Source organism: Atractosteus spatula, chromosome 12 (genome assembly GCF_055471065.1).
Source record: "Atractosteus spatula isolate fAtrSpa1 chromosome 12, fAtrSpa1.hap1, whole genome shotgun sequence".
Classification (NCBI taxonomy): Eukaryota; Metazoa; Chordata; class Actinopteri; order Semionotiformes; family Lepisosteidae; genus Atractosteus; species Atractosteus spatula.
This window is the reverse complement of record NC_142717.1, coordinates 14,540,591-14,553,329: the sequence shown is the minus strand read 5'-3', so window position 1 is coordinate 14,553,329 and position 12,739 is coordinate 14,540,591. Positions and strand designations below refer to the sequence as shown.

Genomic DNA, 12,739 nt, shown 5'->3' with positions numbered 1-12,739 from the left:
CCTTGTAATCCAAGGATTCACTGATATTTTCTTTACAGTGTATATTTGATCCTTCATAGATAATATCATGTAAAGCTATTTTCTACTCTCTGGTGTAAGATCTAATCATATTGTAAACGGTTTCTCAAATGTGGAATGTCATGATGTCAGATTCTGGGAATGTCTTGACATTGTTAAGTAATTTAAATAGGTCTCTTCTTCTTTGTCCAGTATTCTGGAAAACTACTTTTAAACTCTACTTTTCCTGTTATCACATGGTACTTTTGCTAGATGATGATTCTAATCATGGTGTCTCATAGACACAGAAGCAGAAAGAACAGCAATGGATCAGGCTAGACACATAATGTTTTGGCTGGTCTAATCACATCTGAAAAGATGCTAGTGCTACATTTGTGAGACATCATATTGTCTCCTATGGTATCACTGGATGCAGTCATCCATTGAAGCATATCCTCATACCATTTACTATATATGGTCCTTGTTGCCATGTTGTGAATGGTGGAGGCTTGGAGTGTTGTTGCTAATGTGGTCACATGTTTGTTTCATGATGTTTCTATTGTAGTTGTCTAATTTTAGTTTGGAGATCCTTTGACCAGTAACTTGAAGAGGGATACCAATGATGTTGTATGTGTGTCTGGGACATTATTTTCTTCTATCTTGTGATCAAGCTTCGATATTGCACTGAAACATATTCTATCACTTTCAAAGTCTGTGCTAATATAAATCCAGGAAAACTACAGTATTTTGTTTTGCATGCAAGGCATGTAAATGTAATCCACCACCTGTGCTTGGCTGTTCACTGTTTTTACTCATTCATTTTTTTTTTGTCTCTAGCATTGATGCACGCACTGGTGTTTGGCAATGTGACTGCTATAATACAGCGCATGTACTCGAGATGGTCACTCTATCATACAAGAACAAAGGATCTTAAGGACTTCATACGGGTCCATCACCTGCCACAGCAGTTAAAACAAAGAATGTTGGAATATTTCCAGACAACATGGTCTGTCAATAATGGGATTGATGCTAATGAGGTACTTTTTAAATGTAACTTTGTTCATTTCCCATTTTTAGATCCATTGTATCTACGTACCCTAAAGTAACATGAATGGGTACTTGTCCTATAAACAAATGATAGTATGTCTATGTGATGAAACTTCACACAGTATGGAATATAAGACATATTATACATTTTTGATTTATAAAACACATTTTTCATGCTTTAAAGCACATAATGTCTACTGATTGTTGGCAAGACCACATTAGAGCATCACACTTTGCATTAGGATAGACATAATCCATGTTTTGCAAATAAAATCTTTGGATTTTTTGTTTTGCAGGCTTCAAAATTATGTCGTTTTGTGCGTGGTTTTGGAGGTTTGAAACTCTACTACCAAAAAATTTAATTTCTACATGGAACTTTTCTATGAAGGATTATAAATACCTAGATAAATATATAGATAGTTCAAAATGCAACAAATTAGAAATGTGGATATTTTTTATTTAGCTGTTATAAGTGACAAAAATACTATATGTCTACAAGTGTAAAAATATAAACTAGAACTACAACTAAAAACATACTTAAGTATTATTATAATTAATCAAATAAGATACAAGAGGTCACTGTCTGAGTTAATAAAATGTCATATTGTTAGATTATGGATCGATGTTTTTTTTTAATTCTGCAGACATAATTTACGTACCCTGTCTCTTAGGTCTGATATTCTTCAAACTCACAGTCTTTGTGCCGTGAATGAAAATGATAGATTGTTGACGACTGCAGATTTGAGGACTTTTTAATTTTTTAAAAAGTGCTATTAAAATCAGTGTAAAATATTTAGTTTTATATAAAATGCAGTTAGTTCTGCTTCATTAATGCTTCTGTAAAATTAATTGTGCATACTGATATAAATGTATGTTATAATTTAAAAAATGTTTCAAATTATCCTTTCTATTATTAACTATTTTCCTGGAGAAGAGTTATGGGAATGGACCATAATCTTTTGATGATCTTATTCACATAAAAATCATTACAAATACTGCTCTCTTTCTTCTTTTTTTCGTCTTGCGTGCCTCTGCAGCTTTTAAAGGATTTTCCAGATGAATTGCGCTCTGACATTACTATGCACTTGAATAAGGAGATTCTGCAGCTGTCTCTGTTTGAGTCTGCCAGTAGAGGCTGTCTCAGGTCTCTGTCATTGCATATCAAAACATCCTTCTGTGCTCCTGGGGAGTACCTCTTGCGGCAGGGAGATGCCTTGCAGGCCATTTTCTTTGTCTGTTCAGGCTCCATGGAAGTCCTCAAAGATGGCATGGTATTAGCAATACTTGGTAGGTAAGCCCTTAATTTCTTATAACAATACATAGTCCCATTGCATTGTCCTGTAGGATAACTGTGATACTGTGAGAGAAATGTCAGTTTTTAGTAAAGATAAAGCAAAAACAATTATATTCTGAAAAGTTTTGGTTACAAAATATTTTTATTTAAGTAAGAATTTTGATTCAACTCCTTTACAATTGTTTCAAATGTTAAGCCTTTACGTGAAATCATGCCCAGCAGATATGCATTCAAAACCTTTAAAGGCTGCGATTAAAAATGAACAAATCGTTAAGGAAAACTGAAGTTTAGCACAACCTTGAGCCATAAGCTCACTGCTGGTCTTAGTAGAAGTTCTCTGACAGAACTGTGATTTAAGGTACCATTATTAAACCCTAAAGATAACAGAAAAAATATGATCTGCTATACTGTAGTTAATTTAATTTTCGAAGTATAATGGATTGGATTGCATAAAAATTAAATATATGCACAGAAATAGGCACAGCAATCCTCAGGATTCTTGAAGTGTTCTTGAAGAATTCATTCAGAAATTCAGAGATTATTTCAGTTATAATAAATTACATTTATATATCATGATTAATTCAAAAGGAACACACATTGTTAAAATCTTTGTTTTTAAAAGTAAAGGGACACAAGCAGCCATCTTAATACCTTCAAGTTTATGGCAGTAGATTTTTCATTTATGATTATAAAAATTCTGAATTGCATGATTTCTATCTTTACTCAGGACCATAGCTTTCTTATATTTATATAAATATCTTACATAATAGATAGTTATACTGTGTTTAAAATTTCACAATAATCTGTTTGTGAACAGAATCGTCTAAAATGACAATAAGTAGCCATGCCCAGCTTTTTTCACCTTCATTACAGTTCGCCAGTGTATTATAGACAGACTTGGACTAAATATTATGATTTAGAAGTCACCTCAGACTGTTTTCATTCAGTTTTTTAAGGTTGTACTTTTTATTTTTATATTTGGATTATACTTGTCCAAAGAAACTTATGGTACAACTATATCCATGCACATAATTTGACACTTGATGGATAAACAGTATTCAACACCTCTGTCACAGGTTTGTAATGTGATGTAGCTAAACAGTGGAAATTAATTTTCTTAAATGTCATAATTCATAGTGACTTCTGCTTGCTCTTATGTGATCTGTATTAAACTCATTTTGGTGGTCAAAGTTTGGCTGTACCACACTGATGAACGCTAATTAAAGTAAAACAACTGCCTATGTCTTTGCCTTAATATATGTCTTTTCAGAATCATAAACCTCTTCAGGAATTTCTGATATTTATTGTGTGAAATGATCAGAGCTCATCAACATTTGAAATAAAATGTTACAATCAAAAATAAAATTAGAATTATTTTAAGTAAAACCACATTTTTAGTCTTTCTTGATTGATAGGTGGTGAAAAAATACATGTATACCGCAATGCGTACAATACATTGTATTTTGTATTATTGTAATATTGAATGTAATAAATAGTCAAAAGGAAGTTCAATTGAGTAAAAAGTCTTATTTTCCTTCAATGGGATATTCAGTTAAGGTCAACTCAAAACAAGTTAATTTTTTGGACAAATCAATCATGTTGTTTTATTATACTTAAACCTTTTATTATTATATTATTATATATTATATTATTATACTTAAACCAATTCACTGTTTATTTTCTTTAAAGTCACACTATCATTTAAAAAATTACAAAGTAATAGTGATTTTTTTACTGGGTAAAAAAACTTGTTTCATCAAAATAAGTTTTTTAATTATTTTAAAGGAAAAGGAGACCTAATTGGAGCTAACCTTTCAATAAATGACAGAGTGATAAAAACAAATGCAGACGTCAAAGCTTTGACATACTGTGATCTGCAATGTATAAACCTCAAAGGATTATATGAGGTTCTGGATCTGTACCCTGAATACGCTCACAAGTTTGTGGAAGACATTCAGCAGGATCTTACTTACAACTTACGAGAAGGTCACGAGAGTGATGTGAGTATTACAATTCATTAATACGCTGTTTTTATATTTATCTGTGTAAGAAACTGCAATTAATTGCACTCCCTTCTTATGTACTGAAATTTAAAAGAAACTGATCACTTAAGAAGTCTACATCAGGACAACGACATAAAAAAGGAAGCAAGTGAGGTCTCAGAATTTAATCGGTGTAGATCAGTGCAGTCATATTACTATCAACTACTCCAAGCCAAGTTCTCTAGAAATTTGATACTCCTGTCCAGACCATTACACTTGGACATCCTTATCGATGTTGCTGAGACGTTGTGACTCGTGGTCACTCAAATTGTGCTTCATGGATGATCTTTCTCTTGCTTTGTTTTTTCTTTCTTGATTTTCACAAGACTTGACACTCAACAGATTACCTTTTCCCAGTCAGCTGTTTCACCAATGAAGTGATATAGCGACTTATACTTATAACAATGAAAGACACTGAAGAGTATCATGGTCAGTCATGACTGAAAACTCTTTTTGTTTAGATATGAAAATGAATCACATTTATTTTTCATTTCTTTGGATAAATTTTGATTTTAGCAGGAGCCCCAGCCAGTCATAAATCCTGCATTACACATTACACAGTTGCAGAAGATGCCTTTTGACTATTAAAAAGAATGTTAAAAATTAATCATATTAAAATAATTTGAAGTTTTCTAACTTTGTAAACTTTTATTGTTTGTTACTGTTTAACTTATGATTTTAGAAGAAAACACACAATACAAATCAGCACAAAATTATGACAAATTCCACAGTTCTATGAATTTTCTAGTTCTAAGGTTAATATTCACCAGCATACTACAATAACCACTTTAAAGTGGAAGACACAGCAAATTATTTTACGCTGACCATCATACTTACTGGCTAGAGTAAGTATTTAGTGCTGTGCTGTTTCAGGCAAGTCTTGATGTACTGTATTAGGGATTTAAGAGAAAAAAGAAGAATAAAGCACTTCTAAAGTCTAATAAATTGTTTGCTTTAGATCAAGGGTGTTGTAAAGAACATGGCCTGAAAATCCCTCAGTCAACTCTCTGAATCTCAGAAGTTGTTCTATTGTTGTCTGTTAGCAATTTAGATTAACTTGAAGTGATTCATCTGGGACAAAATATATTCTTTTCTTTAGATAACATTTCATCTCTTCATGAAATCTCACTGTCATCATATAGTCATATATGTTTTTCTCAAATGTTTATATAACACTCTTTCTACTGTGAAAGATGTTCAATGGGGTTTTTTTTTTCTCACTGAAACTTCACTGGTTACCTTTAGAGTGAGCCCACCTTCACATTTTCATCACACCTTAACAGCTGCATGGAAATGTTGCACCTGGTTCAGTGGTTGCAACTGATCCTATCTGCAGATCAGGTGTAAAAGTTAATCGCGCAGCTGCATGGGGCTGTCCGTACTTTGCTCTTCCAAGCGCCCTTAAAATTATTTCTCCCTCCTGAGCACTATTTAAAAAATGTCTCACAAGCATCTATATCTTGCTCTCCTGAGGGCAGTGTAGTTTTAACACATCTCCAACCATCAACTTGAATGGTGTTCGCCACGGCTCTAAAGAACCACACTGTTACACTACCAAAGTGTCTTAAAGCAAATTCAGTACTTACAGAACTAGGAGGAGGAAGAACCAAGCCAGATTAAGTCCTTTTCTACTACAGTAAAAATCTGTTTGCCAACAGCAGCTGTTGTAGCTAGTAATTTGCCTTTGTTTACCATTAAACAAGAGTAAATTACCTGTTTTAAATTTTACAATCTGGTGCTCCCTAGATTTTCAGAGAAATAATTTGGAGAAAGATACTGAAAGAAGCTGGTCCCAGAAGATGCAAGGAAATAAATGTTATTAACCCATCCAAACAATAACATCCAGAATCATATCATTGAACAAATTTACCTCAGTCCAGGCCCTGTAATCAAGTGATCAAGGACAGGACACCTCAAATGTTAAAAATGTTGATAATTGTGGTTTTATAGAACCTTCAATATCTGGAGCACCATTGTAGCTCCCTAGAGCTAAGGTGACAGAATATCATGTTTAGTGTTAGTTATAGCTAGGGCAGGTGGCACTCCAGCTGTTTTTGTCTGTGTGGGCACAAATGTCATTGTATTAAAACAGCACACTTTCCATCCAGAGCAAAATTACGTCTTGGCAAGAAACTGAAGTACAGCACTGAATCAGTTGTTTTACTAGGAATCCTACCAGCACTGGTCAAAGATGGTCAATTCACAAGTTATTTAATCTCCAAAGTGGAGTTGTATGAATTAATTGCTAAAATGTATTAATTGAAACAGTGATTTGCATGAGCTTTCTTTGGCTGTTAATAATCAATTGACAAAATAACAAGCAGTCTGCAAATAGTTTCAAAATACACAGAATATGTTTGTTAATACATATTCAATAAGTACATTAAAAGATCAATGTAAATACACAAAATAATCTGCCTAGATACAAAACACCATATTTTTAACTGATACCTTAATATAAAAAATATCAAGATTAAGAAGAGATACAAATTCAAGGATTATGCATTTAGTATAAAATCAGTTATAACTAACTCATTAATCACATATAAATACTCAACATTCAGATATTCATATACAGTATGTACTGTAGGTGAATGAAATTGATATTAGACATGTTTAGAATAGCAATTAAATTCTCTACATCAATGCTATTCAATTGAATGCTGGATTTTACTAAACCAAAGCAGTGGATTTGTAATTTCTGCACAGAAGGAGAATCTTAAAGGATCCATCAAAGCATAATCCAATCAGTGCTCAGCTAGTCTTGGTGCAAAATCAGGATATAAGGGAGAGAGAGAGAAAGTCCTGCTGTAGCCTTGTGTTGACAGCCAATTCTCTTCAGCATAGAACCTCCTGGTTAGCGTTGAGCTAAACTAGGATAAAGTTTGCGAACAAGGATGATTGCTTGGTTAGGGTGATTCACTGATGAGGCAAGAAACTTGGCTTCCTCCCAACGTAGAGGCGATTTCTGAATATTGAACTATTCAATATTGAAAGAGAGTTCAACTGTTTTGTTCCAGTGATCAAGTGGACGAATGGTAGTATCTAGCTGGTTGTGAGGTCTTGCTGCAGGTTAGCCCTTGGGCAGAACTGTGTTATGTACAGGCTCCCTCCTAACCCAGTTCGGGTAAAAGTTTAAGTGACTTTTATTTATTTTTATTATTAAGTTTTTAGACAACAGTAGTTGCTGTCATATGGTGTTGTAGTCAGATGATCAAGTTGGTTCAGTGGAGAGAAACGAGCAAGAAGGCACATGCAGTGCTTTTGAGCTGAGGAAAATACAGTTGGTGACTGGTCAAGAGGTCACCAGGTGGAGTGGATCTCCATACCCTATAGGTCCTTGAATAGTCATATTTTGGATGATTGACAACAACCTGTAACTGACCATGGTGCAGATGTGCTAATGCCTCTCTACTAGACAAATGCCAGGGGTAGAGATCCATCAGGGGAATGTGGTTGTGTCAGTGAGAGGTACTGTTTATCAAAAAGGTTCATCTCCCTTGCATTCCAGCATGCAAGGATCAATAGGGTATTCTGTAGGCCACATAGAGAGGATTCACTGGAAATTCACAGCAATACTTAATTCTGCAGTTTATTAATAAGCATGGCTGCTACATGCTAAAAAGCAGATTCCCAATTGGATAAACAAATCAATTAGAAAAAAACATATAAGTTAAAAGGTCACTTTAAAAGACAAGGTAGAAGCTAACAATATACCTCAGGCAGCAGTAGGACAAAGTTTAGTGTTAAATAGTATCAGTATAGAAGAGGGAGAAGGGTTTCAGGTAAGAATGCCTGATGGTATCTTATTAACTGCACTGAAGAAAATGAGATGTTACTCAGAAACCACTGACACAAAACTTCCAACAGTCACTTAGGACAGGGGTAGTTCCTGGGGACGGAATAATTGCTAAGAATAGAATCCATTCAAAAAAGGATGAAAACACTGAATCAAGTACAGTAATTATAGACCAATATGTTGCATGTCTGTTACATGCAAGGTAATTGAAATAAATATAAGAACTAAACTAGAGGATCACCTACAGTATATGGAAATAATATCCTAGTAAACAGTCAATATGGATTTAGAAATTGTAGGTGTTGCTTGTTACTGTTAGATTTAATTCAACAAGCAACAACAACAATAGATACACAGGGCATATAATATGTTGTTTTTATTTTCAGAAGAAGTGATAAAGTCCTTTATAAATTATTAATTCTCCAATTGTAGACCATAGTCATTCAGGGAAATATGAGTGTTTGGTTTGAGAATTGCTTACTACATACACTATTAAACATTGTGTGCAAATAAGGGGTTGATACTCATATTGCAATTAGTGGAGTACTAGGGCCACTGTTCTTCTTAATTTATATTAATTATCTAGATTCTAAAATAGTTAGTAAACTAGTCATGTTTCTAGATGATACCAATTTAGACTGATTATCAGAAGAAGCAAATTAAATAAAAAAAGATTCAGATTAAAATAAAATTCACTACCGAGCAAACACCTGGCAGATGACTTGTGAAAAAGTGCTGGGCTTTTTGTGCAGGTAGTGAAAACGTAATGTAGGAATATTAAAGGAATATAAAATGTAGGAAGGCACAAGTGGAAGCTAAGTGCAATTGCATGTAAATATAAGAACAATAGGTACTTCTTTATAAGTGTTGTGGGAATATGGAACAAGATACCCAACAATGTTACTGAAACCTATATCCTGGTTTCTTTGAAGAAATTGAGGATTGAGATCCTTATATTAATTAAGTACTGTACCAAATAGGCTAGATGATTAATTCATTTGTATCACTTCTTATATTCTCAAATTGCAAGATAAAATTAAATGAGGTATACTTAAATAATTAAAAAGTCATAAAACACCAAATCGTACGGTACATACAAATTTTAAAAACATCCATATGTAAAAATTTTAAATAAGCTTTCAAAACTATGTATGAAAGCAATAAAGACACAGAAAAACAAGACAACAAAAAACAGATTTATAGGATGATAAGAAACCTAATCTATAAAATTATTTGCAGTTTTGTTTGAAAACACCAACATGATCAGAATTCAGGATTGAAATACTGTAGGTAGATTTTTTAAAAAGTTTAAGACATACAAATCAATATGCCCCAAGAAATTAATCCTTTTCATTAAGAAAATTTTCCCTTTAAAAATGAATGAAGCCTACTGTATTAGTGCCATGGAGAAAAAACATTTATTGCTTTTTAGCAAAATAAAATTGCATAAATATTAGATACTTTATACATTTAAATGAGACAATATTGCCTTAAAATAGATAGTGCTGCTAACAATTGTCAACTTGTGCTGTTCTAGAATAGCTTTGCATTCCTGTATCTCTTTACATTCATGTCTGTGCAAACCCACCCAGAAATACTGTTTTGTCTCCCGGCACATTTCCTGCATTTTGCTGTGTAATTCTGAATTTATATGTATTTGATATAAGCATCGGCCGAAAGCTTTTGAGGTTTTTGTGTTTAATATTCAGCAATCAACCAACTGTAACAGTAAGACAACAGTAGGTGTAGGTCTTACTGTTAAGTCATCGTAAAAGTATTTTGTTCAATGTTTAAAAATGAGGCAGAAGCCTATCTACAGTACATGTTTCAGCAGTTCCATAAGAAGAATAAATTACATTTGATTAGATTAATTCATTAGCAGAAAGAGGAGTGTGACGATTTTCTTCTGTTGTTAATGAAAATGCTACTTTACTTGGGACATTACAAGATATTAATAAATTAGGCAATTTTGTTTACAAGGTAATTATCATGTTTTAGCACAACATTATATTGATTAAATCCAAAACATATCGTGTTTAAATGTAATATTATCTTGTTTAAACACAAAAAATATCTAATTTAAAAACAATTATCTTGTTTAAATGCAATACATATTTATTTCTACATGGCACTAATAAGAATCCATAGAATGATTAATAAGCTGCCTTCAACAATTCTACTTCTACAACTGGGGACATATAGAGTCAGTCATTCTACTAAACTAAGCAGTCCAATTAATTAAAAATGTTGTATATTAAAATAAGAATCTTTACAGTCACTTCTGTATCTCACAGGTAGCCAGGATTACAAGACCAACAAATGAAATATGCGTTCTCTTTCCAGACAGTTCTAGCTGAAGCATTTTGAAACTGAATAAACTATACAATAAGGTAAATCACTATTAATTGATACTCAAAAAAGAGAGGCCAAATACAACATCTAGATTTGAGGCTTCAGTTCTGATTGGTAAATGTTTAAATACAGTTCACATGAAACAGAAATATTTAGCCGATTCTCTGAGCCAGTATAACCAATGTTTTAATATAATAATAATATTTAACAATATAAATTAAATTAATTGCATTATTAATTCAATATTTGTTTTAATATTGAATAATATTTATCTTGCATACTATTTTTTACATGAAGAAAAATCAGAAATATCTTCATACTGTATATATCACTAAACAGTCATTGACTTATGTTGGAGTTTGTTTCTGTATACTTCATAAGCTCCGTAAGTCAAATTTTATATAAGTCGGATTTTACTCTTTTATACAGTGATGTTAGCAGATTCTTATACTGTTTTATGCACTGCCTAGCTTGCCTGAACACATTTTGTAATGCAATGTATACACTGTATTCTGCAGTAAAATGGGTAAGACAATATTCATGAACTAAATATCCTAAAAAGTAGTAAAATAAAATGTATGGATTTAATAGAGAAAGTTATTTAAGAAAGTGCTATGTAGCCCCACTTTTGTATATGTAACTGTAAGAATTTATGTAAATCTGATTTTTTTAATTTACAGTGATTTATGTGAAGTTCAATTTGTGTAAATCAGTTAATTTCAAAACTAAATCCAGTGTCACAATAAAAACATGTCTGACCTGAATGACTTTGAACACTAGTAATCTAGGGGGATGATTTTAGTGAGAAAATACTAGTAACTTCTGCCTTTAGCTGAACATAATCTATCTGAATGGAATCTGAGATGGTCCACAGACAGTTTCTAATAAGGGTAATCACTTGTGAAAATGTTTCACCTGTCTTTTCTGACCCCACTTAAGACTGCATTTATAAACAAGCAACAGAGTAATCTGGTCCATAGGATGCAGAAAAAATATTTCAGAGTGTGAAAAAGAGCCTAGAATACATGTACATCCCATGATGCTTTGCTGTATTTATGGAGATCAGCTCCCTTCCTCATGGACAGAAGCCAAATGTCAGCACAACTATAACAGATGACAGATGTGAGAGATTAGACATGCATGAAAGATGAACAGCTTACATATCCTTTATATGGTAGCCCCAGCATAAAGAACCAAGCCAGACTAGCAGGTGATATGTAGAATTGGAGAGCACAGCTGTACCTGCTCTGTATACAGTAAATTACATTTGCTACTGCTGCAGCTTCAACATTCTCTACGGATTTGTTTATTAAGAATTGAGCTCCTCTTATTCATTCATTTCATAATGAACAACTTTATTTATACAGTATACTGTATATACAACATATCCTTAATGATGATATGACAAGATGCCAGAGATTAGTATCCCCTTGGTACTTCATCCATATTACAGTGCACAGAAAATATCATGCTGTGTGACGTAAATGATCATTAATGGTTCACACTGCACAGTTTTTGCTCAAATATTATATTACAAACCAAATATATGAGGATTATAACAAGATTTTCTGGTAATTATGAAACAGTCACTGGCCTTTATCAATCATGGCTTTCTAATAATCCACATCTTCATTACGCCGTTCTTCTCTCTATGGAGAGCTGATGTTTGGTGAGTGTATTGGTGCATTTTGGCTGCCATCGCATCATCCAGGTGGGTTTACATATTGGTGGCTTTGTAAAGGAGTCACCCACTTTGAAATCATAACTACATTATAAATAAGAGAAACTGAAAGGAATGTTGTTAGTTTAATTGTATTCAGGGTTTTGATTGACAGTTTTGTAAATAACATAAAACTAATGACGTGTAATAAATAAGAAATTACAGGTTCCACATGTTGTACAGCTCACAGTAAGCAATGGGAGCATATTTTGTAACTCATGGAATTTGTGTTATTTTTCAGAGGATGTCAAGATTATCGAACAAGACATCACTAACTCAGGTACGTGTCTACAATTTATAAATTCATATCTCTATATAACTGCTCAAATGAGGTATTTCAGTGGTCTTCAGCTTTGAGGGCTACGGTTCAGCAGATATTATGGGTCTCTTTAAATCATGGCTGATTTTTGTCTGGGTCCAATCAAAAACAGCAAATACTCTGGCCACATTGGCCAATAATTATCTTTTTTTAAAATTAAATCGGAAAT

The 12,739-nt window shown here is 33.0% G+C and overlaps 1 protein-coding gene across 1 annotated transcript in view; it reads left to right on the top strand.

Annotated features, from left to right (window-relative positions):
• Nucleotides 1–12,739, top strand: part of kcnh8 (potassium voltage-gated channel, subfamily H (eag-related), member 8) — a 127,657-nt gene that overhangs the window by 91,866 nt on the left and 23,052 nt on the right. Inside the window, exons 9-12 of the mRNA XM_088929047.1 lie at nt 835–1,034; nt 2,082–2,331; nt 4,124–4,338; nt 12,493–12,531. Coding sequence (XP_088785173.1) covers nt 835–1,034; nt 2,082–2,331; nt 4,124–4,338; nt 12,493–12,531 — 704 coding nt within the window. The remainder of the gene's footprint in view (nt 1–834; nt 1,035–2,081; nt 2,332–4,123; nt 4,339–12,492; nt 12,532–12,739) is intronic.